Source organism: Anomalospiza imberbis, chromosome 4, assembly GCF_031753505.1.
Source record: "Anomalospiza imberbis isolate Cuckoo-Finch-1a 21T00152 chromosome 4, ASM3175350v1, whole genome shotgun sequence".
NCBI classification, from domain to species: domain Eukaryota; kingdom Metazoa; phylum Chordata; class Aves; order Passeriformes; family Viduidae; genus Anomalospiza; species Anomalospiza imberbis.
In genome coordinates, this window is record NC_089684.1 from 25,548,189 (window position 1) to 25,573,821 (window position 25,633).

Genomic DNA, 25,633 nt, shown 5'->3' on the forward strand with positions numbered 1-25,633 from the left:
ATTTGTTACCAATTCAATCATCGGTAGAAAGCTTGTTTTGTACTTATGTAAAAACTCCTTAATATTTCCACAGCAAGTAGGTTTAAGGGAATACAAATTACAATTATTCCCATTCCAAGAACAAATAATTTTCACTTATGTACAGAAACTGGATGTTTATTCAGTGTTGTCTATTGAGGATGCTCTTACTGCTTTATTCAGAATTTTTCTTACCTACACAAAACACTGGGAAGTCTGCATTGCCATACAAATTTAAAACTTTTTTCCTGTATCAGTGATGTGGAATTGTACCATATGTGAAATATGGTACTCCATTCATTTATACTTTTGGTATATAAATGCTCAAATCCTTTGCCTTTTGAGAATTTGAGAGCTGACAGACAAAATCTCTTTGACATAAACAGCTGGAAACACGTTTTCTTTTATTTCCAAGATGCCATGTAACCATCTGAAATAAGAATCTAGTGATTAGATTGGGAAATATTATTTCAGTGTAAGGATTATCAAAGATGAACACTAACTTCAATATCTGAAGATTTGGGTTTGCTGCATGAATTTTAAATTACTTTTAATAGAGTATTTCTACTTTACAGTGTATTTTGCAATGTCTTTTAAATACTTAATTTAAAAATGATTTTTTAATAAAATTAAAAGAGCAATTATATTAATTTATCAGAAAAGGCTGATTGTCCTTTTAGCTTTCAGGTGCCAATCCCGGCAGATAATCCTCACACTTAATTTAAATGGCTTGTGTGATTGATAAGAAGCCAGTGATATTTTGGATATCCTTGCATATTCATTTTTCAGCTTAATGATTAAAACTCTGAAATTCTCACATTTTTGAATTGAAATTAAATGTCAGAAGAGAGGACCATTGAAACTCACACACCTGCCTTCTGGTTCAAGTGAGGATGCTGTGCATGAAGTGAACATGAAAGCCACTATAGATCTCTCAGCCACAGCATTCCCTACTGTCCATACAGCTTTCCCATACTTCAGTAAGATTGTCCCCACTATTCACTGTTACTTTTTTCTTTTCCCTCCCATGTTAAAAATAGACTTTAAAACACATGAATGCTGGTTAATCTAAGTGCTTTTATTCCATCCAAGTGTTTGTGAAGCCTTGTTCCTAATTCACAGTTGTTCTTTCTTTACCAGAATTCAATAAATGAAGCTTGAGGACAAAGCTTGTATTGATGTACAATAAACACATATCAAAATAATTCCTCACTCCTCTAACAGTTCTTGCACCGTGGCTTCTTAAACCACCATTTCTAAAGCAGGGCTGACACCAAACTGCCTAAGTGCCTGATTTTTTTGAAGCAAAACAGGCAGGGTACTCCACCTTTCCCAGTAAAAGAAGAAAAGAAACAAAAATCAAAGGAGATCTTTTACTGCCATGGTATCATTTCTTTGGCATCTGACTTAATGTGATACAGTCTCGTTCCATTGTACTCTCTGCTAAACCACTTCCTGCACCATGGCAGTTCACCTTAAGAAACCTCTTCGTTCTCCCCAGTTTTGTTTCTGGGGATAAAACTTTGTGAAGTTTTCTTTCGGTCCCAATGCACATCTTCTCAGTGCAGAAGAGTGCCAGGTGACTAGGAGAGCAACAATCACTGCTTTTCCTTTAACATTACCACAACAGAGAGCAACAGACCTAAAAGATACTAAACTCGACTTTAAACTAGTGTGCAGGAGGGACAGGTATGCAAACCTCCCTGAGCTCTGCTTTCCAAGATCTAGGCTAGATCTAGGCTGAGTTTCAGGTGTGTTGACATCTTTATGGATCACATCATGTTCTAGTTACAAGAGGTTACACACAGGACATACAGCACAAAGCAGGAGGGAGCCAAAACATGGAACAAATCTTTGCCTGCTGCTGTCTTTCATATCATACTAGCAAAGATGAATAACCCCTAATGGCAAAGGGGGCTACCTGTGCAATGAAGATACACGCTGATGACCAGAGTTCTATGACACCTCGTTCCTATAGTGAAATACATCAGTGGAGGTCAGCACACTGGTTGTGCTTACAGAAAAAACACTGCTCTTGGGGCAGCACCTAAAAGTACTGAGCCCCACTCACAAAACAAATGGAAATCATAGAAGACAGGAGTCCAGGAGTTGCTTTGTCACATTAAGAGACAGATCTCAAAGGATGACAGCGGCTATATTATCATTTATTGTGGCCTTTGCAATAGACCTGCAGTAGGGTATAAGGCAGCACAAAATTCCACTACATGTACATCACCTACGTTGTGGCTACAGCTCCCAGTATAATTCATCTAACATGTGATGGGTGCTAAAATCACTTAGAAAAATCAAATCTGCCTTTAAAATTTTCAGACTACACGTGCAGGAAGGGAAAGATATTTTCCAGAGTAAACTGAACTAAAAAAATCAATCTTATTGGGAGTTTTCTTAAAAAGTTGAATTACTGTAGAAATCACAGTGAAAAAAATTACTTTTAGTCCTCCCACTCTCATCTAATGCAGCTCTCCTTCATCAATCCTAGACCATTTTAATGCTGGCCTACTTCAGATGACAAGTTTAGACAGCAACTTATCTTATAAATTTCTGCTTATTCCCGTTTCTTTCCAAGTGCTTCAAGCTAAACAAAAGTCAGGAAAAATAATACATTGTCTTAATAATGCAAACAATATAATGCATAATTATGACAGACTTAAATACCAGGGTAAAACACAACTTAGAAGACAAAATGTTAAACTATACAATTACCCTACACATTTCTACTTTTAAAAAAATTTATCTTCCCTCATTAGTATTCAGTTTAAAGGTTTCTTCATGTCAAAAATCACAAGAGAGAAGTACAGGCAAGAAGGAGAAATTGAAAACACAGGACAAATGGGCAAAATAAGGAAATTCAGGATCACAGCCTGGTAAGATCTTAATATTTTATAATTCTGGATTAAATTTGAAGAATTCAAAATGCACAGGCACTTTTTCCAGACATCTTGTTCTAAGGATTTGTCAATTGTTTGCCTGAAGAAAAACTGCAGTGAGCTGAGCTTCTGTGTAAGTTTTCCAGATAATTTAAAGAACCATGAAAAATATGTTAATTGTGACTGCTTTGTTGAGGAACTGTAATGTTATCAAAATTAAGACTCTCAACTGAGCTTGGAAAAAAAAAAAAGTGAAGAAATAATAGGGTGGGTTATCTGGGGACAGATTTTGATTCTGCTTTTTCCTACAAAAATTCTGTCCACATTCAGTGAATTATTAGCCTTTGGTAAAAAAGCACAAAGGACTTGGGAGCTGGCTGCAATTTAGCCTTTAGCCTATTAAAACAGTCACATCAATTATGCTGTGTATCTGCAATTTCCATAAATAAAGAGGTGCAGATTAGAGAAACAGAGGTGCCAGTTGCAAACAGTTTAGATTAATGTCTTCTGTTTTCTTTGTGAAAGGGACATTAATAGAGAGTGTGTGTAAGGGAAGTAGTTTGTATTAACAAAGAGGAAAAGGTGTTTTATATTTCGGCTTTTTTATTGCCACAAGAAACAAAACCTAAAGTTTGACTGAGCTCTGTGATCTTTGCAAAACTGCAAAGCAGAACTCTTCAAAGGCAGAACCATTCAGAGCATTAGCTATTGCTATTGTTCTCTTAAAAAACTTTCCTGATAATATAAAATCTCACCTACTTTCAATTGGAAATGTTCAATTCAGTATAGGACAAAAAAATATTTTACAGTCAATGAAGCCTATATCTATTTCTACCAACTGTGAAGTAAATGCAGCTTGGAAGTTTTCAGGAAATTTCTCATCATGAATTTTTCTTCCCTAATTTTCATTTATTTCATCTATCCTTTTCCATTCTTCCTTGAACTTTACTTGTATTCATCCATAACATTTCAGCTGGCATGCCATAACCTCAGCTTGTAATATTCCATTTTGTGCTGAAGTTAACACCCACTGACCACAGCAGGCACGACGAATTATTCCACAGGAGAATGCAACTCCTTGATTTGGTTATGCCTTCCAGATAAACTTGTAAATTAGTGGCTGAACTTTCTGTCCTTGCACATATTGGCAGATTGCAGGGGTTTGAGAGTGGAGAAGAAACTGATCATGAGGCAGGGCTGGCAGCCAGAGCTTACAAGGTGTGGAGAAGTTTGAGAGCCAGCTACAGTTTTTACTCACCACACCACCTGTTCCTCCTGTAGCATTTGGTTTGCATTAAAATGTAACGATTAAAAAAACCAAAAAAATATATATAAAAATAGACATTCAGATATTTTTGCTTCACACATGAAACATTTCTTCAGGTCTTTACTCCCTAACAAGAGAGCACTGCATCTATGTATTATTACTATATTGTGAAAGTACTCCAAATATATTATAGGAACTATAATATATATATATAGGAACTATTATTTGAATTCATTGGAAGTAGTAGGATTGAAAGGGACCCAACTTTATTTTTATTTACCAAAGCAATTATAAAAGTTTCCATCAGATCCCAAAGATAAAGCTTTCTTTTATTATATAAAATAGTAAAAGTCATGTGTAGACTTTTTTAATGGCTATATCTTTTGAAATTGTTAAATATCTGTTTATATTTGTTAAGTCTTTTATCTTGTTACATGCAGATATTAAGATGGAAGAAAGATGGAAGAAAAACTTGAACTGAAGGTTCATTTTGGCCTTTAGGTTTACAATAACTTCTTTTGGTTATCTTTCTAAAACCCGCCCAGTGTTGTAAGATTCAAGTCACCAAACAGAAATCTTGGAAGCTACACAGCAAACTCTCATAAATGCTTGGGTGAAATTTGTTTGAATTTGCTGATTTGAAACTGTGCTATGGTAGTAGCTACATTTAAACTCCACTATACAGAAAGTATTTAATTTGCTTTTTTCACAAGCAGAGAAGAGAAATATTTATTGCCTTTCTGACATAACAATTTTGAATAGTATTACCTTCGCCTAATGCACCAATATCATTAAGGTTTCTCTATCTCCTAATAAAGTTTTCAGCTCTCTCCTTCCTGTTCTTCTCAGCTCTGCCTCACCTCTGGGTACACTTTCTCCCCAGGTAATTTTTTCTCTGATGTTTGTAGCATTTAACACTTTGTGTTCCTTTTAATATGCTCTACCTGTGTATTCCAGATACTTCAGCATGGCCAGCTGGAGGCTTGAAACACATACCACTCAGCCTGACTGCCCCTCTTACACATCATGTTTTCCCTTATGCATCACAGAGATCCTCTACAGGAGCTCCGCTCCAGTGTGATTTGGTGGCCTGCAGCAGACATTGTCTCACATCTCATTTTGTGCTCCAGCCATTAGCAGACAGTCCCAGAAAAAGACCAAGATCAGTTCTTGCCAAATTCTCAACCTCTGAAATACCTAATCCATTCTGACATAGTGACACCTTCTTCCCCTTTTACCCACCTTGTCCATCTGGCTTCCAGTATCTCCCAAGTGTTCCTACTAGATTTCAGAAACACCATGAAGATCAACTCTGTATTTCTGAGTCTAACTGTTCCTGTTCATTATTCAGATTTCTCCTGCTGGTCTGTAGGCAATTAAAGAATGCATTCACTTTGTCCTTTGGTGCTCTGATTAATTTTTTCACCTCTTAATGTCTTATTTCTGAACTAAACAATCACTGACTCTTGCCATTTGTTGTTGTTAGTGTAATGATCCCCTGACTAATCCCATTATGTTTTCTGCCTGGAAGATTGTTTTCTTTCAGCTGGGTGGGAAGCACTGTCCTCATTGCACTCCCAGAAGGGAAGCAGTGATGCACAAAAGAAAGCTCCCCTCATTTATTTCTCCCCTTTATGTGACAGGGAGAAAATCTGAAACCATCATTCCTCTCCTTCAGGCTTATTTCAAAACACTCATAGTTATCTGAAATCTGTGAAGGAGTTTCAGAAGCTGCATCTTATACATGTAAAGATCCTTATCAGCAGCTCTGGAAGCCAGCTAACCTGAGACTGTATGCACAACCTTGTGGAGGCAGATGTAGGCTTTCCCCAAACTCCTGCCAATGAGGCCAGGCACGAGCCAGCTCCAATCTGAGAGATTACCATGCTACCTTGTCACCCTCTGTTACTGCTGGCCAGCAATCACCTCCAAGCTACATCTCATATCTTGAAAACTCCCTTTGAAAATCCTCCATTTGCTACTGCTGTGTAGCTGTTTGGATGTGCCTTTGGCACTTGACTCACATACTAAGGCTCATTGCTCAGCTCTGTTTTCTCATTAATAGGAAAAGATTACCCATGCTGAGATTTCAAATGCTGGGACTAATCAAGGACCAGTGGCAGTGCCACAAAACCCCTCATCAAGTTACAGCCCGGAGAACCCATCTCTAAATCTGGTCAGAGGGCCTTGACATACGACATGATGGACAAATAGAAATATCCAAAAGGTTGGTCAAATGCCTGCTCACAAACTATTTTGCTTAAAATACAGGTTCTTCAGTCATGTTCCATGAAAACATCCTCTCTGAAGCCAGAAATTCCTCTAGCATCAAGGAAAGGGTCAGTGCTACCCAGTGCAAAGCATTTCAGGCTACTACAGCATTGCTCAACACTGGATTAGCAACCTACTGTGTTCGTAAGTTTAAGTCTCTGCTATGTCTATTACCAAATTATTTTTCTATCAGTCTTCATATACCAGCCTGCCTAACTTGCTGTGTCTACTGTAAAAGTTTCATTCTAGTAACAGTGGGCTAATCATTTGGCCACCAGGCTCCCTTGGAAAATTCTGCCAAGGTACTGCAGGAACTCTCAGACATCCTTGAGTAAAATTTTGTTTGAAAATTAATCTATTTGCAGCAGCCTGTCAGATGCACCACTTCACTACATGCTTCCCTTCTCTCCCTGGGTCTAATTTATACACAACAGTAGTTAGAGGCAGTAGGAAGATGAAAAATAATTTGTGACAATAGTGCCCCTAAGGGCAAACCAAGGAGGGCATCCAGAGACAACATACCTTTAGTTAAGTGGGAGCTGTAACTATAAAGGTCAGCTTTAACTCTGTCTTAACCCTCAGGTACTGATCACACTCCTTTTATAATGCTCACCATTTCCACTACGCTGTGATTAGACAGTGCAGGATTCAGCCTCAGAATAACCTAGATAGAACTGTGCTCTGCTGCTACTTTTAAAAGCAGCTGTGTCTTTAAAGTTGCAAAACTTTTCCATAAACCAAACTCTATTCCTCCAAAAAAAAAAAAAAAAAAAAGATCATCAGATTTGCAGAGAAGAAAGCAGAGAATGAAAACAGAGAAAATTTGTTTTGTGGGAGAAGCAATAGCAAGTCAAACCCAAAATCGAATGGACTTTCTAAAAGGCTATTTTAAACAGAAATTCAAGCCTCTATCAAAAAGGAGAGCAGTACAATGACAAAAATTTTAACTTACTTTTTCTATTCGGAAATTTTTAGATAAATCCCAAACATTTAAATATATACTGAAAGTATTAAAAGGGTCTAATAACTACATTCTAGTAGAATAGTATCTAATGTGATAATAAAAAGTCTAAACTCTTTTCAGCTGAGCTGAGATTCCAATTTTCTGCATCACTAGCAATGATAATGTTACACAAACAGTGTTCAATCATTAAATTAATTCCTATTAAATCAATGTCCTTAAAGGCCAAACAGTCTTTTAATAATTACCTGATTAAAGTGATGTTAGCATAACATATTAGTTATAGTATATTTATAATTCCCTTCACAACAATAAATCGTTTCTTTCCACCCATCTGGCTGAAATGGTGGCAATAAGGCAAAAGTTGGGAAAGGAAACATGTTGTATCACCATTTAGCAAATGGCTGTGCTCTAGCTTCTCCTGGTGTCTGTGATGCTTTAATTACACACATTGATCAGATTTTCATTCCTATTATGTAGTATTTACAGGATCAATCTTCAAGACCTATAGGAATCAATTCCTGGGTTTTAGGCCTAGACCCACAAGCTTAATGACTTATTTCAGATATTAACAAATTTGCACTGGTCACTTTCTGTCTTTCTGTGGAATTAGAAAAATATATTTTCAACTGCAAATCAAAGTTCACAAGAGATAAATGTTACAAACATTAGTTTGCATTAATATAGTGCCAATACATTGCATTGACTTGTGCAACTGGGAGCCCTTAGATTAATTAGTACTAGTTTTATACTACAAGTCTTGATATTTGAAAGTGTATCTTGATACCTGTAACTGTGACCACATTGGAACTGAGGCTTGCTGTCCGCCTCTCATGAATCAGTTGGCCAAAATATATTGTATTAATGCTGTTGAAATGCATTGGTTAATTAGAAGACGTAGCAGGGTTTCAAATTTAATTTTGGGGTTGCCAAATATAGGACCATTCAATTGCATAATCATAAATAACTGTGCAATAAGCCTAGCAAGTTTACCAACAGCTCTTTGCAAAAAAAAAAAAAAAAAAAAAAAAAAAAAAAAAAGAGAAATTCTGATCAGATAATTCTTTGTTGCCACTTTCAAAACATAGGACCATAATTCTACAGAATATAATTATTAATATACACACATAGAAAAGAACACAGATTAGAGCACAATGGGCATTTTTAAGAAACACAAGGAGCCCCTCTGGGGATGCTCTTCAGGAGCCCTGTGATGAGATTTGAGCTTTTAAGATGGCACTTGATTGCATGCCTGTGTAAAGGTGCTATTTGCAGCCACCGGGAAGGCATCAAAGTGATATATGCTTGCTATTATTTTGGAGGATATTGGCACTGGATCTTAACAGATAACCTTGCACACTGGCAATGTTTAGATCAGATTTCAAGAGATGCTGAGACCAAATCTCCCAATTACTAATGGCTGGATTCAAACACTGTGAAGCCTCAAGCAATCAGCCACAATTATCATCTCTGGTACATATTCATAAGTGGCTGAAGAGATGATGTGTGTGTTACCATCATATACAGTTTGCTGTATGGTGTGGTGTTTCTGCAAACTACTGACATGGTTGTATGTAGCACCTTCAGGGACAGCAGAAAGAACTGTGCACAATGGACTGAAAACAGACCATCTGTACGTAAAATTAACATTAAGCTAAACAATGTCATTAATGAGGTATTAAAGTGTGGCTTTAACGAAGAGCCTGTCAGAGAGGGCATTATGAATATGAGGGAGAAAGTCCCCTTTGGCTGAAACTGAGCAACTGTGAACCAAGCAAAGCACAAAACAATGTAGTGTGACCATAAGGACAAACATTCCAGTACAGCCCTCACATCTTTTGACAAGTAATTTTCCCCATAATCTTTTTACCTCTACATGATTCTGTGACTCAAGACCTTAGGGGGTTAAGGGAATGTAAAAAAAAGGATTACACACTACAAAATATGGTTTTGCTTGAATTTTTAAAGAATTATGATCTGTTGTATAAATCTGTTCTTCCAAGTTTTCCAAGCATCCATCAGTACAGAGTGACCCCTGACTACTTCAAAGGCAAGTGAATCACAGGCATCTCGGATACTTTAGTTCAGTTTACCTGTCACTAATTCTAGTTATCCTTTAATTTTCAGAATGCCCCTCTGCAATGAACTCCTAACCTTATAGAATTCAATCATCACCAGTGCAGGAGCTCTAATTATGTTTCTAAATAACAAGTTTTAAAATTTAGACTAAAATTCCACTTCAGATACATCCTGCAATGTTGTTATCAAAGTGATCGCTAAAACTCAGATGACCTAATGTAGTATTATGACAGTGAACAGAGGACAGAATGAAATCCTCATTCTTTTAAGTTTCACAGAGAAAAATGCTATAATGTCATTTATTGATGAAACTCATTAATATGAATGCTTATGTTTGAAAGTGGAATAACCTGGTTTTCACAGCAAATCAGCTATCACCCTCCTTAAGATCACAACTCAGGTTTTTCAGAAGTGAAAAGTGACTTCAAAGGTGACTCTACAGGATAGTGAGGATTTTCCTCTTTGAGGATATAGAAATAAAAGAAACCATTGTAAGAATGAGGCACATGCTTATGGCTAGAAATATTCTATTAGCAAGTATATCTGGGCATGAACAACGAACATCCCACTCAACAGATTCATTATCACTGTTCCTTCACAGCCTGTTTGCAGATGACTATCTTTCCCCTTCATCTCTACCTTTACTCTGTCCTAGTGTGGGGCAAGACAAGACTTCAGTCAAAACCACCCATGTTCCTTCATCTCCCTTTTGCCTGGTAGGTGAGGTATTGCACATTTTTAACCCAGCCCCATCTCACTAACTTCAAAAACTCTGAAGAGGTGAAGTCCCACTTTAAGATCTCTCCCTCCACTACTGGCAGTGGAAGGATAAAAATTAAGCAGCAGGAGATTGCTACAACAGAATGCTGCTATAATGAAGGTAATCCCCTTAATTTGCATGCTGGGAAGCTGACTAGATTAAAAAAAATACAAACAAAGCCCCCTGACAACCCTCATTCTACTATGTATGCTGAGACTCCTCCTTCATCTCAACAATCAGGGAAAGGAACAGGTTAGTTAACAAAATAATTTGATAGCATTTTTTGTTTCCTTTCTATATTAATTTTGATCTACTCCTTTTATAAACACTTCAATATTACAAGAGGTCTGAGGAAAAAAACCCTCAGCTGCTGAAGAAGGGAGACTTTCTGCCAGCAGCTTGAAAACCTCTGCTACTCCTGTCTTTACAGCTTTCAGGCAATTTTCCTGGCACCTACCCACCAGTTGATGCTGTGAAGTGGCTCTGCATGGGTGGATGCAGCTATGGCACAGCTGTTGCAGAGGAGGGACTCCTCACAGGGCAGAAAAGCAACAGAAAACTACTGTGGGTTCCCTCTAAAACCCATGTTTGTCTGGTGCCTTGGATATCCTCAGCTGAAAAAGGCTGATCAGTTTGAAGATGAAACTGCTGGCATCCCAAACAGAGGGGGAGTATTTGTAATAAAGCTAAAACTCATTTCTTACTTCCTCCCTAACTTAAACAGCTGAAGTTGTCAATTTAACTGTAAACTCCTGAGCAGGAATATCAAATAGCAGGACAAGTAAGACTTGCCTATTCAGCTTCTAGACATCTTTGAAGATAAAAATTGGGGTTATGTTGTTCCTCCACACAAGAAACACTCAGTTCCTAAACAGTTCTTCCTTGTTTCCACAATTACATGTATATTATACACAGGTGAACACTGAAAAGTCAATTGGTTACCTAATCTAAATCTGATTTATTCATTCTTTACACAGCTACAGCATATAGTCATATTGGAAATTACAACAACTAAAGAAACTGTTCTGAGTAAAATATTCACTTTGGGATGTTTTTGAAAGAAAAAAGAATGATGGAGAGAAGTCATGACATCCAATTCTACTTTCCTTTTGCCTCACTTGGTCTTGATCAGGGTTTACACTACAGCCAGACAGACATTACCTTCTCACAGTCAATTAGAGCTAGTCTTAGGCAGTTTTAAGGTAGTTTTTGGGCTTTCACACTGCCTTTCATTCTCCATCTGCTCACAGACAGTATATCAGACACAAAATCTCTAAATAGACCGCCTCATGTACCCAGTGCTATTACTCAAGGAGCCACGTGCAGAGAAGATGTAGAAATGCATTATTTAAGATGCCTCTGAGAACTGCCTGAATCTTAACTTCAAATTAGGGGAAAATGCAAGCATATCCCCTGGTAGTTTCACACTAGTGATATCACATTGCTGCAAACAAATGCCCACACTACTGAGCATTTTACTTGGAGCATGGTTACTCCATGGAGCTACAGTTTCAAAAAAAAACAATCAAATAAACCTCTGAAAGGACATAAAGCTACATCCAAGGCTTACAAAAGTGTACTGCATAGACGACAACAGCTCTCAGTACATGCTGTCGGTTCCAGTGACCATTTGTGGTTTCCAAATACATTTGAGACACAGGACACAATTGCCAAAATGTACTTATTTTTGGATGCTGTCAAGAGGGCTGGCCAAACCACTGAGACATGCAAAAGGAGCTTGGGTACCACAGTGCTGCAGCCCCATTTCAGAGAGGTGACTTTATGAAGGTAAATACACTTACTGATGCAGTAGCCCAGATTTAATCAAAATGACATGAGAATTTGGTGGGGCATCGTACTTTAAGGTGGAACTATCATGCCATAAATAAATCTGCTCGTGTATGTAGTTTGTTTCCTAACATGTCTGGTATCTGACTTTTCATTTTCCCAGCTCAGTGCTGTGCATTTTAGGCTCAGCAAGTCTGTTCCCCTTGCTACATGAATATGTCAAGACTGGTGTTAGTTTGAAGAGCAATTAAAATTGTTAATTAATGAGTCTGGCATTTAAGTTTTGCCTTCTATCAGAAGGTATAAAACATGTTTTTATGAAGGAAGATGGATAACATCTCCATTTTAAAACTAAGGGCTGATATCTAAGATATTAAATGATGTTTCTGTGGTCAGCCAGCAGATCAGGTGCAGAAACCAAATTAGGTACTAGGTCCCAGTCCTAAAGCCTTTACTTTACACTGGATCTTTTTTGTATTCCTAAACATACCCCCCCCCCCAATAAATCAGGTTTCATCAGTAAATATAATATGTGAAGATATAATTAATTTCTAACAGAATTTTTCCAGAATGATTCTAGAGTCTTCCTCTGAATATTAAATATTTGATTGTTGTACAGTTAATTAAGAGAAAATGTCACTAAGAAAGGATGTTGCTACAGCATAATGGTTTCCTGCTGATAGGGATATGCCAAGAGTGAGATAAGCAAGATGGAATAATTTATTAAGCAACAGCAGACTCCAGGCAGTGCATTTCAGGAGGATTATATCACACCTTGGGTGGTAATACAAGGAATAAGACTGAGAATTCTGAGCAGCTTTAACCATCTGAGAAGTATGATAATGACTTTGAAGTGCCAAAGCTTGGAGGCCGTTTTACTGCTCCTATGAAATGTAATTTACTCAAGGCAAACAGTAAGATTTGCTCATTTACCAGGTATTATCAGCATAACTGGCCATTACTGACACCACTGATGACCAATCAAAACCTCCAGTTGTGACCAGCATTTTAAACAAATGTAAGGGGATAAAAAAAATGGCCCACCAGTGGTGCTTTAACATCATCCATTTCATAACTTTTCTAGGTTAAGCAAGTATATTAAGATCTCTAAAGAAAATTATAGTTTTACAGCTAATACTTCAAACGCTTATTATCCCATGGTCAAATTCTATTTATAAAACTATAATGAATGTTTGTTTAGTTGCAATCACTAAGGAGTGATTAAATCTTGAATGATTCACCCATTTAAAAGATATTTTCTATTATACCAAAAAAAAAAAACCCAAACTCAAACAAAACAGAGCCTTGCATCTTTACCTTCATAATCTAAAATCCTGCCAGGCCAATCCAGAAATATCTTCTCTTACAGAAAAATTCAAAGCAAAATGAGCAGAGTGTGATAAGATAGAGACTAAGTCTTTTATGGTGTCTTTCATATCAAATACAAAGCACTGTAGTTTTCTCTAACTTCATTATTTTGTTAACGTTCAGTTGAAATCTATTATATTAAATTAGCTCATCACTGAATTCTGAAGCAAAATTTGAGAGGCTGCCTTCAAAACAAAATCCCCAAAAACTTTCTTCTGCAAGTCCTCGGTAAAAAATTATACAGCATTTTACCTGTCTCAAAAATTGATCCATTACACAAAAAAGTGTTGCCAGTAACTCTAGATCTTGAACTTTTGTTTCTTAAATCATTGATTTTCTCCAGTACTGGTGAGAGCAGAGTGCTCCCTAGAGCATTTTGTAACAGAGTCCCTAATAGGAAGCTAATAGAAAACCTTCAGGAGATTAAACTAGGTTCTCAGCAAGTATAAAAGTAATCAGACAATAGCAACTTGATTCAGCTGATCTCGATGAAGATTTTAGTAAAGTTTTTAGAACCCTCAAATTTCTTCTCTGAGAGTTCATATGGCAGGTTCCCTATACTGGCAAATTCTAAGTGCAAAATTTAAGGGAGTAGCAACAATACCATTGCTAAAGAGAAGGTTGTATAGAGTAGCACAAAAGCTCAGCAAAGTCTACAAAATATATCATTATTCATATATCACTCAGACACTCGGAAGTAGAAAGGGACCTTGTCCCTTTCTTGTCCCTTGTCCCAAAGCAGGGCTTCCTAAAGCCAGATTTCTGTCCAGTTGTCAAAGGTAATATTCAAAATAAGCAAAATGAGGAGCTTTAGCCACTTAGTTTTCTAGGATGAACAAAAGGAAAAACACAAATTCAGAAGCCGTGACACTAAACTTCAACACAACTGCAATCTTCCACAGTCTGAATCGATGAGTTTGCTTCATCTTTAGATGAATAGACAACTCAGAGACAACAGATATTATCTTAAGTACTCATGCCTGAATTTTGACTTCAGAGTCAGAAGCATTTGCTTTTAATATAACCCACAGCAACATGGCTGAGATCACCTATAAGTCTCTTAGTAGTCACAGTATATTGCAAATTCAGTGAGTATATTGGGTGGAAAGCCAAAGCATTTCAGTGTACTGCCTGCCCTTTTTTAAAAAAAAATTTATAATGAAGGGCTTGAGCACAGAATAAAAAACTCCCCTTACATTTTATACACTTTTATATTGAGTTATATTGCAGCTTTATCCTGATATATCTAAAAAATTATGTAAACTATTTTGTCCGATCTCAATAATGAATGAATGTCAAATAAGAAGGGAAACTTAAAATATATCTCCATATTACCAGTCTCAAAATGGTGCCTAGAGTGGTCACTGAGGTAAGAAAGTGAAAGCCAAGTTCAAGACCAAACTTAAAGTGATATAAGTAGCAGTCACATTAAGTTTCAGTCTACCTTTAAGGAAGTAACTAAAAATACTTAAATTTTGTTACTGAGTATGACAGTAATTATAGAGCTGCCTTAAAAACCATTGGACTGATCTGTGTTGACTTTTGCCGATAGACAATGACACAGTATTTTTCTTTGGTGTTTCAAAAATTGAAAAAGGTCAAAACTTGTTAGTAGCATTCAAACAAGACATCAGAGTCAAGTCTGAACAAAAATAAAAAGGGACACAGTGAACTAAAGCTACTTGCTAAAATCTGCCAAGTTTTTAACTATTTCAGAAGGAATGAGCTCTTTGTTTCAATTGTAATAGGTAATGAGTTTCCTCAAAGAATGAGTTGTATTTTTGCAGCAGAGGGCTCTCTTCAGAACCATGGCAGGTCTGAAGCCAGTCCGCATGCTTGCAAATTTTTCCTCTGTCTAGAGGAAAGAAAGAGAAGATGATGCCACAAATCACTTGTTAGTCCCCAAAAAAGAAGCCAGAACTATCAAAGCACAAGCAATCTATGGTTCAAGCTGCTTTGTTTCTGTCAGCACAGGGCATAAAAGCATCTTTGGCTCTATGTTTTGATAACAGAAGTGAGTACCTTGTCATGCTTTAAATCGCTGCTGAAAGATTTTTTAAGTGAACGTGACAGTATTTGAAATGCCCCATGCTGCTACACTTAAGATTTGCCAATCAGAATTAATAGCAACAGATTTATTATTCCAAAACAAATAAAAGCTGCAGTTTTTCTGCTGAATGAAGAGCTGATGAATGAAAAGAGAGGCAAAATCACCACAATAGCCAGTTACCCTGTCAATGAAAATTATTTTCATATGTCTGTATTCACAAGGATTACTAAACAATAACGCTTCAGCTAACACAGGTTTTGTTATATTCAAATTGAATGTGAAATATAGGCTGGCATTATAAATGGATCTCTTGCTCTTTTCACTGAATTTCTGAATTCTTCTGAGTCTTTATGTTTATATCAGTCAGTAAGTGTATTTTGGTATAGATAAGTATAAGTAAATGTATTTTGGTATAAATTATTTTCAATGTGTTTCATTTTTTCCTTTTAGCTAATTCAGGACAGTTCTGCTTGTTGTTTGAAGGAGAGAAAAACTATAGATACATGTCTATGGCTTTCCCTCACTCAGTAGGAACCAAGTGAATATTTTACATTATTCTAGTGAATTCTATAGAGTTGTGTTGAAAATGCACATGGTAGAGTGGTAAGGTGTCTCTCTCTCTCTCTGTAAATAATTGCTCCCACCTTCCAGTTCAGTGAATTTCTTTTTCTGGAGTTGCATAACAGTTTTGGTGCCCCTGGATACTTTGTACCACCAGCAGGTTTTACTGATTTGCACCTCATGTGCGACACCTCTTACCATAGGGAGTTGATGCAGATCTGCTCAAATAAATTTTTTCTCTTTCTCCCTATTGAATTCTGCTACTGTTGCCACCTGGTCACCCTTCTTTAGATCTAACTTCTTCACCAATTTCATGTTGAATTCAAGATTTATCTCTAAGCCCTCCTTAAGCACTCATTTTCATTGATTGGTCAAAAAACCCTTTTCTTTTTAAGCTAACTGAGCATCTATCCAAGGGCTCCCTTGTGGGCTACTACACTGGACCTATGAGTTAGGAAATTTCAAGAAACTAGGCAACACAGGCTTCCTTGGATAAACATGAGGCAAAGAATTCAGGTAACAATTGCTCAGACTGAGGTGTATTAAACCAGTTGTGCCCCCTCTGAACCTTAGCTGGACAGTCTCCTAGAAAGCTTTTAGGGACTCCTGTTGAGAGTACAGGAGGGATGCTCAGGCTAATAAACCTGTGTGGAATGGCTCACATTCATGCAGTAAAGAAATTCATTCACAAGTTCTAACCTAACAGGAAGTCAGTTGTAATGAGTCTCGTTCTGTAACAGACCAACTGCTCTCTCACAGCTGGATTTGCTAAAAACTTACACTGGGGATATTTTGCACAGAAAGACAGCTTTATAAAACCACCCATATACTTTCAAAAAACTTTGATAGGTCTCAGCTACTCTGAAGTTTTTGGTTTTATTAAAAAAAAAATCACAAAAACCTTGGATCTATCTCTTCAGCTGACCATCACTGCTCAATGCAAATGATAATTTTAACAGTAATGTCTCTATGCTTATGTGTTTAAAATTACCCTTCTCGTGGAAAGTCTCAGCTTAAGCTTTTCTTCTTGTTTTGGATAGTGACATTATTTTAGCTTTTATGGATGTCATCCAATTGTTTTGAAAAAATAATAATGTAATGCTAAATCACGTGTTGCTAGTTTTACATAAATATTACACCTTTACCTATAGCGTTCCATCCAAATGCAGGTTAAAAATACAAAGAACTGTCTGCGAGTTTGGGGCTGTTTGGGCTATGGCTTTTTGTAGAGCAGATGCTCTGTGAAATTAAAACAGATGAACCTGCAGTACCAGCAGTGACTGAGGAACAATTACATGGATAAGCAAGAAGGTGTTCATTCTGTTTTGTTGTCGAGTGTTATTATCTAACCCCCTTTGCTCTTATATTAAGCTGTGTTTTCTTATTCCACTTTGCACTACAACCTCAACTTGTAGACCAGAATTCTAAGCAGTATATACCCAACCAAGATCTGCAGTCCCTGATGTCTTCAGTATGCACGGTTAAAACTCTGCCAGAAGAGTAACATTGTGAAGGACTTGGGAATATAAGCAGAATTGGGGACCAGCCTGGGCTACACCAGATGCTAGATGGGATTGAAAAAGCTATCAGGAAGGCCAGAGAAGCTTGAATCTAAACATTAGATAGGAAAAGTGAAGTAAATCAGAAGAGGGAGGAAAGAATATCAGACACAGTAAAATTGTTTAGCAATGCTGACTGGTCTAAACTTAGTTCAAAATCCAAATCCCAGCATTCTCTATCTGATCAGGTAAGAACATAGCACTTGTTCATGTTGAATAATTCTCCAGCAACTGATGAACAATATCTTTTATTTTACTCAGAGAAAAATCACCTTTCTGTTATAACAAAACAACAAATCACAAGCTAGCATGTAGTGCTCTGAAATTCTCAGGGTTCCCACACAGGGCAGCTAAATATCTAGGAAATCATCTAGCACAAGGCTTTCCAGTGCTCCCAGTTCCTTGTGGGCTGTGGGAAGGAGGCAAGGGAGAGGAGGGTCTCTACAGCAATGGGGAGGATAAGTAGGTTTTCTGTTGGAGGCAGAGCCTCCCTCTGTCTCTTACCTTGTTGCACAAAGGATCCATAGACAAACCACATGGAGTTGTAGAGAGTTGTTGACGTCATGGATCCCATCTGAAGGCGTGGGGGGTTGAGCCAGTTCAAGAGGTAGACCAGAAGCCCCACTAAGAGCACTGTGCCAGCAATGCAGGCCCACAGGGAGAGGTCAAACGGGGCCAGGCAAGCAAACATGTCCACTGTCTTCTCTGCCTTGCGCAGCAGCACGCCCACCGAGTAGTCCATGTAGCGTGTTGTGAAGTCCACCACGTTCTCCCTGTCGGGGGTGATGGTTAGGGCAGAGATCCCGATGTCAGCTCTCTGAGGGGAGGAAGAGAAAACAGCGTGCATAAGTAGGAGCTGCAAAAAAGATCTTTGTTCCTCTGTGATTTATAGCAGCTAAGCTTAGGGAGAATCAGATGCTAAGACTGAGGTCTTCAGCATCATATATGTGAGCACAGAGAGGTGAGCAAGGCTTGAGCAGGGTAGATCAACCACGTGTCTTAGTTTCTGCAAGCAAACCTCACTTGGTGGACTCTGACACATAGCTCTCCTTGTCATTATTGTCCAAGAAATCAAAATACTCCAAACACAGATAATACCTGGAGGATATCTATTTTTTATTTTGTCATTTTTGTCAAGCTGGCTTATTAAAGCCATCCCTGCTGCTGTGGCAAAAGTCAGATTTTGTGCATAGCAGATTCAATCATAGGAAATTAGTTTCCTGATAGAGCCAAATCTGTAAAATATTTTCATGATCTGATGATCATGACAAAGGTCTACTACCCTAGAAGCACCTGAAATTCTATAAAATATCAATTTTATTTACAAAGTCTAAAGTGCGGAAAGGCAGATTCTGCATGCAGTTCCTTTACAATTAATTCCTCTGTATCCTACTGACAAGCAATTCCGCCAGCAACGCCAATCTGTCCTGCAGCTAGCCTGGACTTGCTTTGTGCCATTTCCTTTTTTTTTTTTTTTTTTTTTTTTTCTTTTTTGTAATTTAAAGAACAAATTTCACATGAAAAGAGGATGAGTAACATTTCTTGATCTAATAATTGTATTTCACAGTATGTATTAGGTCTCCAGGGACACCAGGCACAAGTACAGCAGGTGCTACTTTACTTTTTACAGGTACAATTAGAGCTTCACTGAAAACAAGAAAGGTTATTTAAAGCAGACACATGACAACCATTTTAAAAAGCCCAAATACTGAGCAATAAGACTGTGAATTCTAGATGTTTTAATATGAAAAAAGACTACTTAAAATATTTAAACTTCTACTACCTTGATTTAATCCATTTTTGTTCTGCCTAAAGAAGTGTGTGATCCTTTGGAAGGGGGTGAGGAAAGCACAAAAAATGGAAAGTACTGAATCAAATTTTATTAGCTCTCTTGAATTTCTTTCTTCTTGCCCAAAGAAGGCAGAGATTCCTAGTTCCTTAGATATGTGATTTGAAATATTGAGTGGGAAGGTATGGCAGCTGAAACTGACTAGAAAATTTTGTAAATCAGCTGGGCTCTTTTAATATGATGTGCAAAGCACTCTGCAGCCCATGGCACAAACACACTCCTAATCACAGTGCTCTTAAAACTTCAGTTTAAATGATGTTACTTTATATTGATTGTTCACTGGCTTGAGAAAGTGGCAGAGCCTAGCTGGAAGCCTGATGATTTGGACAAAAAAAAAGGGTTTGAAAATATTGATTTTCTTAAAAACTATGAATTAGAGCTTCAGCTTTAATTTGTGTGTTAAATTCTCCGGTGTCATAAGTGAAGTTGTGTTGATGAGCACAGCTGAAAGCATGGCTTCATGAATTCACTCATGTCCCTTCACAACATTTTTGTGAGTGATGATTCAATTGCCCTTTGCTCATGGGCAGCAGCAAACTCAGTCAGTCATTAGAATTATCCATGGAAACGTTCAGGTTATCCGAGTCTCCCTATCCTCTCATTACAAACCTTCTGCTCAACGAGTGACTAAAGTGATTCACAGCACCTGCTGACAGTGAAGCCCTAGCTCCAATGAGCAAGGTGCAAACCAGCCAGCATTTGAATTGTCTTCCACAACTGTGAACAGTTTTTAAATGTTTTTAAAGCAATTTACAAATACACAAGTCCAATAGTTGTCAAACAGGAAATTATGATTGCATTTAATGAATAGCATAAATTTGGGCCTTTTCCCCTGAATGTGTACCAAAAAGAAAACAGGAATTTAGGGGTAAAGGAGGACATGTGGAAAAAAATGTCCTAGACTCAACCTCTGCTTATTAGGTTAGCTGGGTTACTAATTGTCATTATATTACTAAAATACTTCCCTACCATACTAGATCATTGAGTTTCTCATTCAAATTGCAATCTGTAAGATGCTTAAGGATCCTCTACTGAAAAGCAACATACACCAGTAAAGATACTTTTACCAAATAATAGTTAACTATATGACTAATAGACTTCTTTATTGCTTTCCCCCCCATTTTTACAACAAAACACTTTTTTCCCCCCATTAGATACATTGAAGAGAATTAAAGAAAAAAATGACACCACAGTATTTATGTATTTATGGAAATACTTCTAATCTGCATCTCTGGGAAGCAGTCCCTCCACATTCCCCAGAATTATGGTTCAACTCCAGTTATCAACCAACTATGACAGCAGAACAATATTGTGCTAATGGAAATGTTGCATTTCCTTTGTTCTACTGCAGCAACAATTGTGATATAATTATGTCTTGCTACTTAATATACTACATATATAATTAAGGCTTCGAGGTGACCAAATTGCAGCCTTCCAGTACCTGAAGGGAGCCTACAAGAAAGAGGGAGAGAAACCTTTTACAATGGCCTTGAGTCACAGGATGAGGTAGAATGTCTTCAAACTGAAAGGGAGAGGTTTAGTTTAGATATTAGAAAGAAATTCTTTACTGTGAAGGTGGTGAGACACTGAAACAGGTTGCCCAGAGAAGCTGTGGATACCCTGGATGTGTTCAAGGAAGGGTTCTGAGCAACCTGATCTTGTGAAAGATGTCCTGCACATGGCAGTGGGGTTGGAACGAGATGATCTTTAAGACATTCTGTGCTTCCATATGTCTTTATTTCTTGAGAGGTAGTAAAGTGAAAAACAGAAATGAGAGAGGTAAATCCTGACTTCTTTCACACTCAGGTGTTTAGCTGTTAAAAAAAAAAAAAAAGGAAAAAAGCTACACTGAAATATGTAAACTCATATTCTTTACTTACTAAATTGGATCGTAAACACCAGTTTCCCAGAAAACTACACTTTTAGCACAAAACCAAGCTTAAGCTTCTCTTGATACTTGATTTACTGATAGTGAGCATCCTTGATTACATATAGATTCTGTCATTTTGTTTCAAAATTGGAAGATGAAAAAAAAATTAAAAGCTTGTCATTAACATGTCAGATTGGATCACAATCAGAAGACATCAGTTTGAAGAAGTAAAGGTTCACTTAGTGCTTTTGAGATAGAAAGGCAAATGCATGCAATTATGTCAATATTTAGATATAAAGCTGCCAATCTGAATTATAAACATATATAGCTTTCCACTCACTAAGTTTTTGCAGTGCCAAAATAAAAAAAACATCATATGTCTTACACATTTCTCATGAATGAAACTGTGACTCCTGAAACAGACTGAAAAAACAGGAGAGGGCATTATTTTGCTCTGTGTGACCTGCATAGAAATTTATATTTATCTTCCTTAGCAGCAGTTCTCCTGAGGCCATTGTAGAGCAACATAAGCAGAATGAGAAAATCCAAAAGAAATGACCTAAAGGGTCTGATAGCACTGCTACTGGTGTCACAGAACCAGTTTATCAGCAAAGCCTAGAAATCCCTGAAATGTCCCTAAGCTACTGCTGTAGCAAGCACATCCCATACACATGGAAAGCAATCTTCCTGTGGTTCATCATTAAGAACAGGAAAAATAAATTCATCTATTCTAAACTGGTCCTGTGAGGGCCTGCCTTTTATCCATTTTCAATATTAAATCAAGTTTCAACAAATACTAGAAGTGATAAAGTAGTCCCACCTTATGTGGTTATTAATATGGACATGCAAAAACCAGAGAGACATTTTTACTCAAGCTAACACACATAGATCCAAATAATTCTCCTTTTACTCAGCTATTATTTTTTCTTGTCTCACTTTGTCCTTCCTGTATGGTTTCTCCCTTCTTATAGTACCCCCTTTTAAGAAGGTGTAATAGAAAAAGAGGCTCATAAAGAGGCTTCTGCTTGATTTGCTGTTTCTCTTGGAAATGATTAAGCATATATTTTTCCTTTTCTGATGGACCTAAGTGGAAACAGGCTTCTTTCCCTACGCTATTTGCTTCCTCATGGCTCCTCATTGGAAAAAATCCTCACAATCAAGGTAGCATGGCAAGATGTGAATAGCAATGGTTGATAGATGGGAATATCACCAGAAAGCCCAGAGTCATGCTGGAAAGCCTAGTGTGCTCTCCCAGAAGTGGCATTAGCCATTTCTCTTGCCTGTCACACAGGCTTATCCCTCAGGCCATCTGGATAGAGGGAAACTAAAGGAATCACAGTGAGGAGACAGATAATTAACAGTAAGAGAAAGATTTGTGGTAAAGCACTGCTCCCTTGAGATGGTTTTAGCCTCTCCACAGAGGGCTGCTGCTCTCTGAACTAATCCTGTTTGTGAGATGAAGCTCTACAAGATTCAGTGAGAGCCCTGGTTACTTGACAGGAGAGGAAAAAGAGCACCACGTGCTTCTCTTAAAGAGCATTTATTATTCTCTGAAGACCACTTAGTTCAGGTGTTTAGCAAACAGAAAGCTTTGTATAGTAGGGTTGCATTTAGGTTATTTTGACTAGAAAAGGTGCATGAACCAAGTGTGTACCTAACAGAAGTCTTGACAATCAAAGGAGGGGAGGCTGGAATCAGTTTCCAAGTTCAAATTAAAGACCACTTACTATGTTCTGCTGATTCCAGCTTCTATTTTAGCAGCCAACAGAAACCTGGTCTTCAAAGCTGGAACAGAGTGAACTAGGCACAATGTCATGCTTGTGAAGCCAGCTGTTGGCCCAGGGCATGTACTCCGCACAGCTGGGCTTCTGCCCTGCCATCCAACTCTAGCACAGCTGCTGCAAACAAGATCAGCCTGGGACTGCTCTCTCTGATACCAGGGCCTGCACCAGAGACTGCTGCATGCTGAAGATGGTTAATGCAAGCAGTGAATATTGATCTTGAGCACAGAAATTATGTGGTTGCTACAGCAACTGCTATTTCATATGGCACATCTTCTGGAGTGGCCAAAGACACCTTCTTGTCAATGAGATGATCTCTACAACTGCCTGGAAGGAGGCTGGAATGAGGTGGGGATTGATCTCACCAGTAACAAGAAACAGGACAAGAGGAAATGGCCTCAAATTGTGCCAGGAGATGTTCGAAACACTTCAGTCACTGAAAAGGTGGCCAAGCATTGGAACAGGCAGCCCAGAGAAGCGGTTGAGTCACCCTCCCTGGAGGTACTGAAAGGACAAGTAGATGTGGCACTTCGGGACCTAATTTAGTGATTGACTTGGCAATGATGGATAGCAGTTGGACTCAGTGATCTGAAAGGTCTTTTCCAAGCTAAATGGTTGTATGATTCTGTACACTAAAAAGAGAAGGCAGCTATTTTCCATTACACTTGAGTGAGACTTGTCTTGCAGAACTCATTCTTGGCTGACACACCAACAGGCATAGAGTATTCCCACTCTTTCTGGAATTCCTCCACTTGTTGGCCTGACTTCATGTACAACTTGGTTGGGAAAATAAGGAAATGCTGTGTCTCAAACAGGTTAGGCCTTTAATTTAAAACTATTCTCTGCTCCTTTACTTCCCCTTATAAAGTTGCCAAGTGGATGGAAATGTGAGTTCTGGGGGCAGAACACAGTTCACAGTAAATAAGAAAGCAGCCTTTCAGGAACAGCTTGCACTTGGTAAGGGGTAGATAGACACTGGCTGCTCGCCCAGAGGTTCTTTTGCCTTAAGAGGGACAGAGAAACGGAGAGAAGGACACAGTGAACATTTACTGCTAATTAATTATGTAAGGGTAAGGAAGATGAAAAATTATAGACTGCCACAGTATAGGGAAAACATGGGTTTTGAATTCCAAATGCAGTTCCATTAACCCTTCATACACTGTAGATGTGCAGATAGATTTCATACCTATGAAGACTCATTTACAGCAAAATCATTGCAGGCTGGTAAATCTGTTGCACTTGAGACATGGATTTACAGATCTGGGTGGTCACCACCTTCAATGGGCTATTCCTTTGAGTCCCTGCCTGCCAAGGGAATAATAATGCCATACATGTTTTTCCTTGGAGCTATTTAAGTTGTTATGAGTTCTGCCTTACCAATCATCTGTTGCAAATACATAAAAAACATTCTAGGCCCAGTTCCATTTCCAGACCATCTAGAATTAAGACCCCTCCGGTCTGTGTTACACAGTGGTCTGATGAGTACCACAGAGAGTAGGGTGTAGCATAACATCAGATTCAGAGGCAGAAAGAATGGTAAAAAATAAATCAATGGGCCACTGTGGTGTCACGTCTCAAAATTAGATGACAGATTTTTAGTTGTCAAGGTTTAGAAGGTGATAGAACATCTACTTTTCTAGCTGTGCCCAGCTTACCAATTGTGAATACACAATTCCACCTTCCAGCTTCATAAGGACATGGGGAGATGGCAAAGGAACTTTATTATTACAGTGTAGGTGTATGAAAGGTGATATGTGTACAGAATGAGTAGCTGGGTTTTTCCATTCCAACCGGCTTCTTGCTGATCAGGAAGACAGAATGGGTTAAACCTAACAGTAATTTTTAACCCATGGAGGACAACATTTTCTTTAAAAAAAAAAAAAAAAAATATTTTCTCTTCCTTTATTGAAAGACTTAGGTACTATACCAGACCATGGTGCTCCTTACTGTTACCTGTGCTTATGAATTAAATTCCACCTGCACATTTGGAAAAACACTTCTATAGCCAATGTCTAAGTTATTTATATGAATATCTACGGCAGTTTTTTAAGGAAGCACAACAAATATAGAACTCTACAGCTGTAAAAGCTACCCTCACATTTTAATTAAGAGTAAATACAATACATTATTCACAGTACAAATGAGGCACCAACAGAATAAAATCTGCCTAGTCTTTTCTCTCTCAATGGGAGAAACTCCAAACAGATAAGATGCAAGGAGTGGCAAAAAAGAAAAAAGGAAAACATTGCATATGCATTAGGTTCAATTTATTTATGATACAATATTGAACAATTAATGTCAAATTAAGTAGACTAAATGGTTTATTAATTACAGAACAGATAATATATTACTCTTGATTTATACATCTACATAATGTGTTGTTATTATATATCAATAAAACATTTTCTGTTGATTATATACTTCATGTATTCATCACTTCAACATTTTTCTAAGTGCTATACATTATTTATGTAATGTATCACTAATTACTGCAACACCAATTTTTCCTCTTTTGAACAGCCTCTTCAACTCATTTGTGTCAGGTCTTGCCAAACTAATTAGG

General features: G+C 37.7%; 1 protein-coding gene across 7 annotated transcripts in view; it reads right to left on the minus strand.

Moving 5' to 3' along the window:
• The window catches only part of GRID2 (glutamate ionotropic receptor delta type subunit 2), an 812,539-nt gene that overhangs the window by 104,521 nt on the left and 682,385 nt on the right, over window positions 1–25,633 (minus strand). For all 7 annotated transcript variants that reach the window (XR_010998200.1, XM_068187568.1, XM_068187570.1 and 4 more), the window contains one exon: window positions 18,075–18,387. Coding sequence is in view for 6 of the 7 variants with exons in the window: in XM_068187568.1 (XP_068043669.1) it covers window positions 18,075–18,387 (313 nt within the window). In the remaining variant the exon portion in view is untranslated. The remainder of the gene's footprint in view (window positions 1–18,074; window positions 18,388–25,633) is intronic.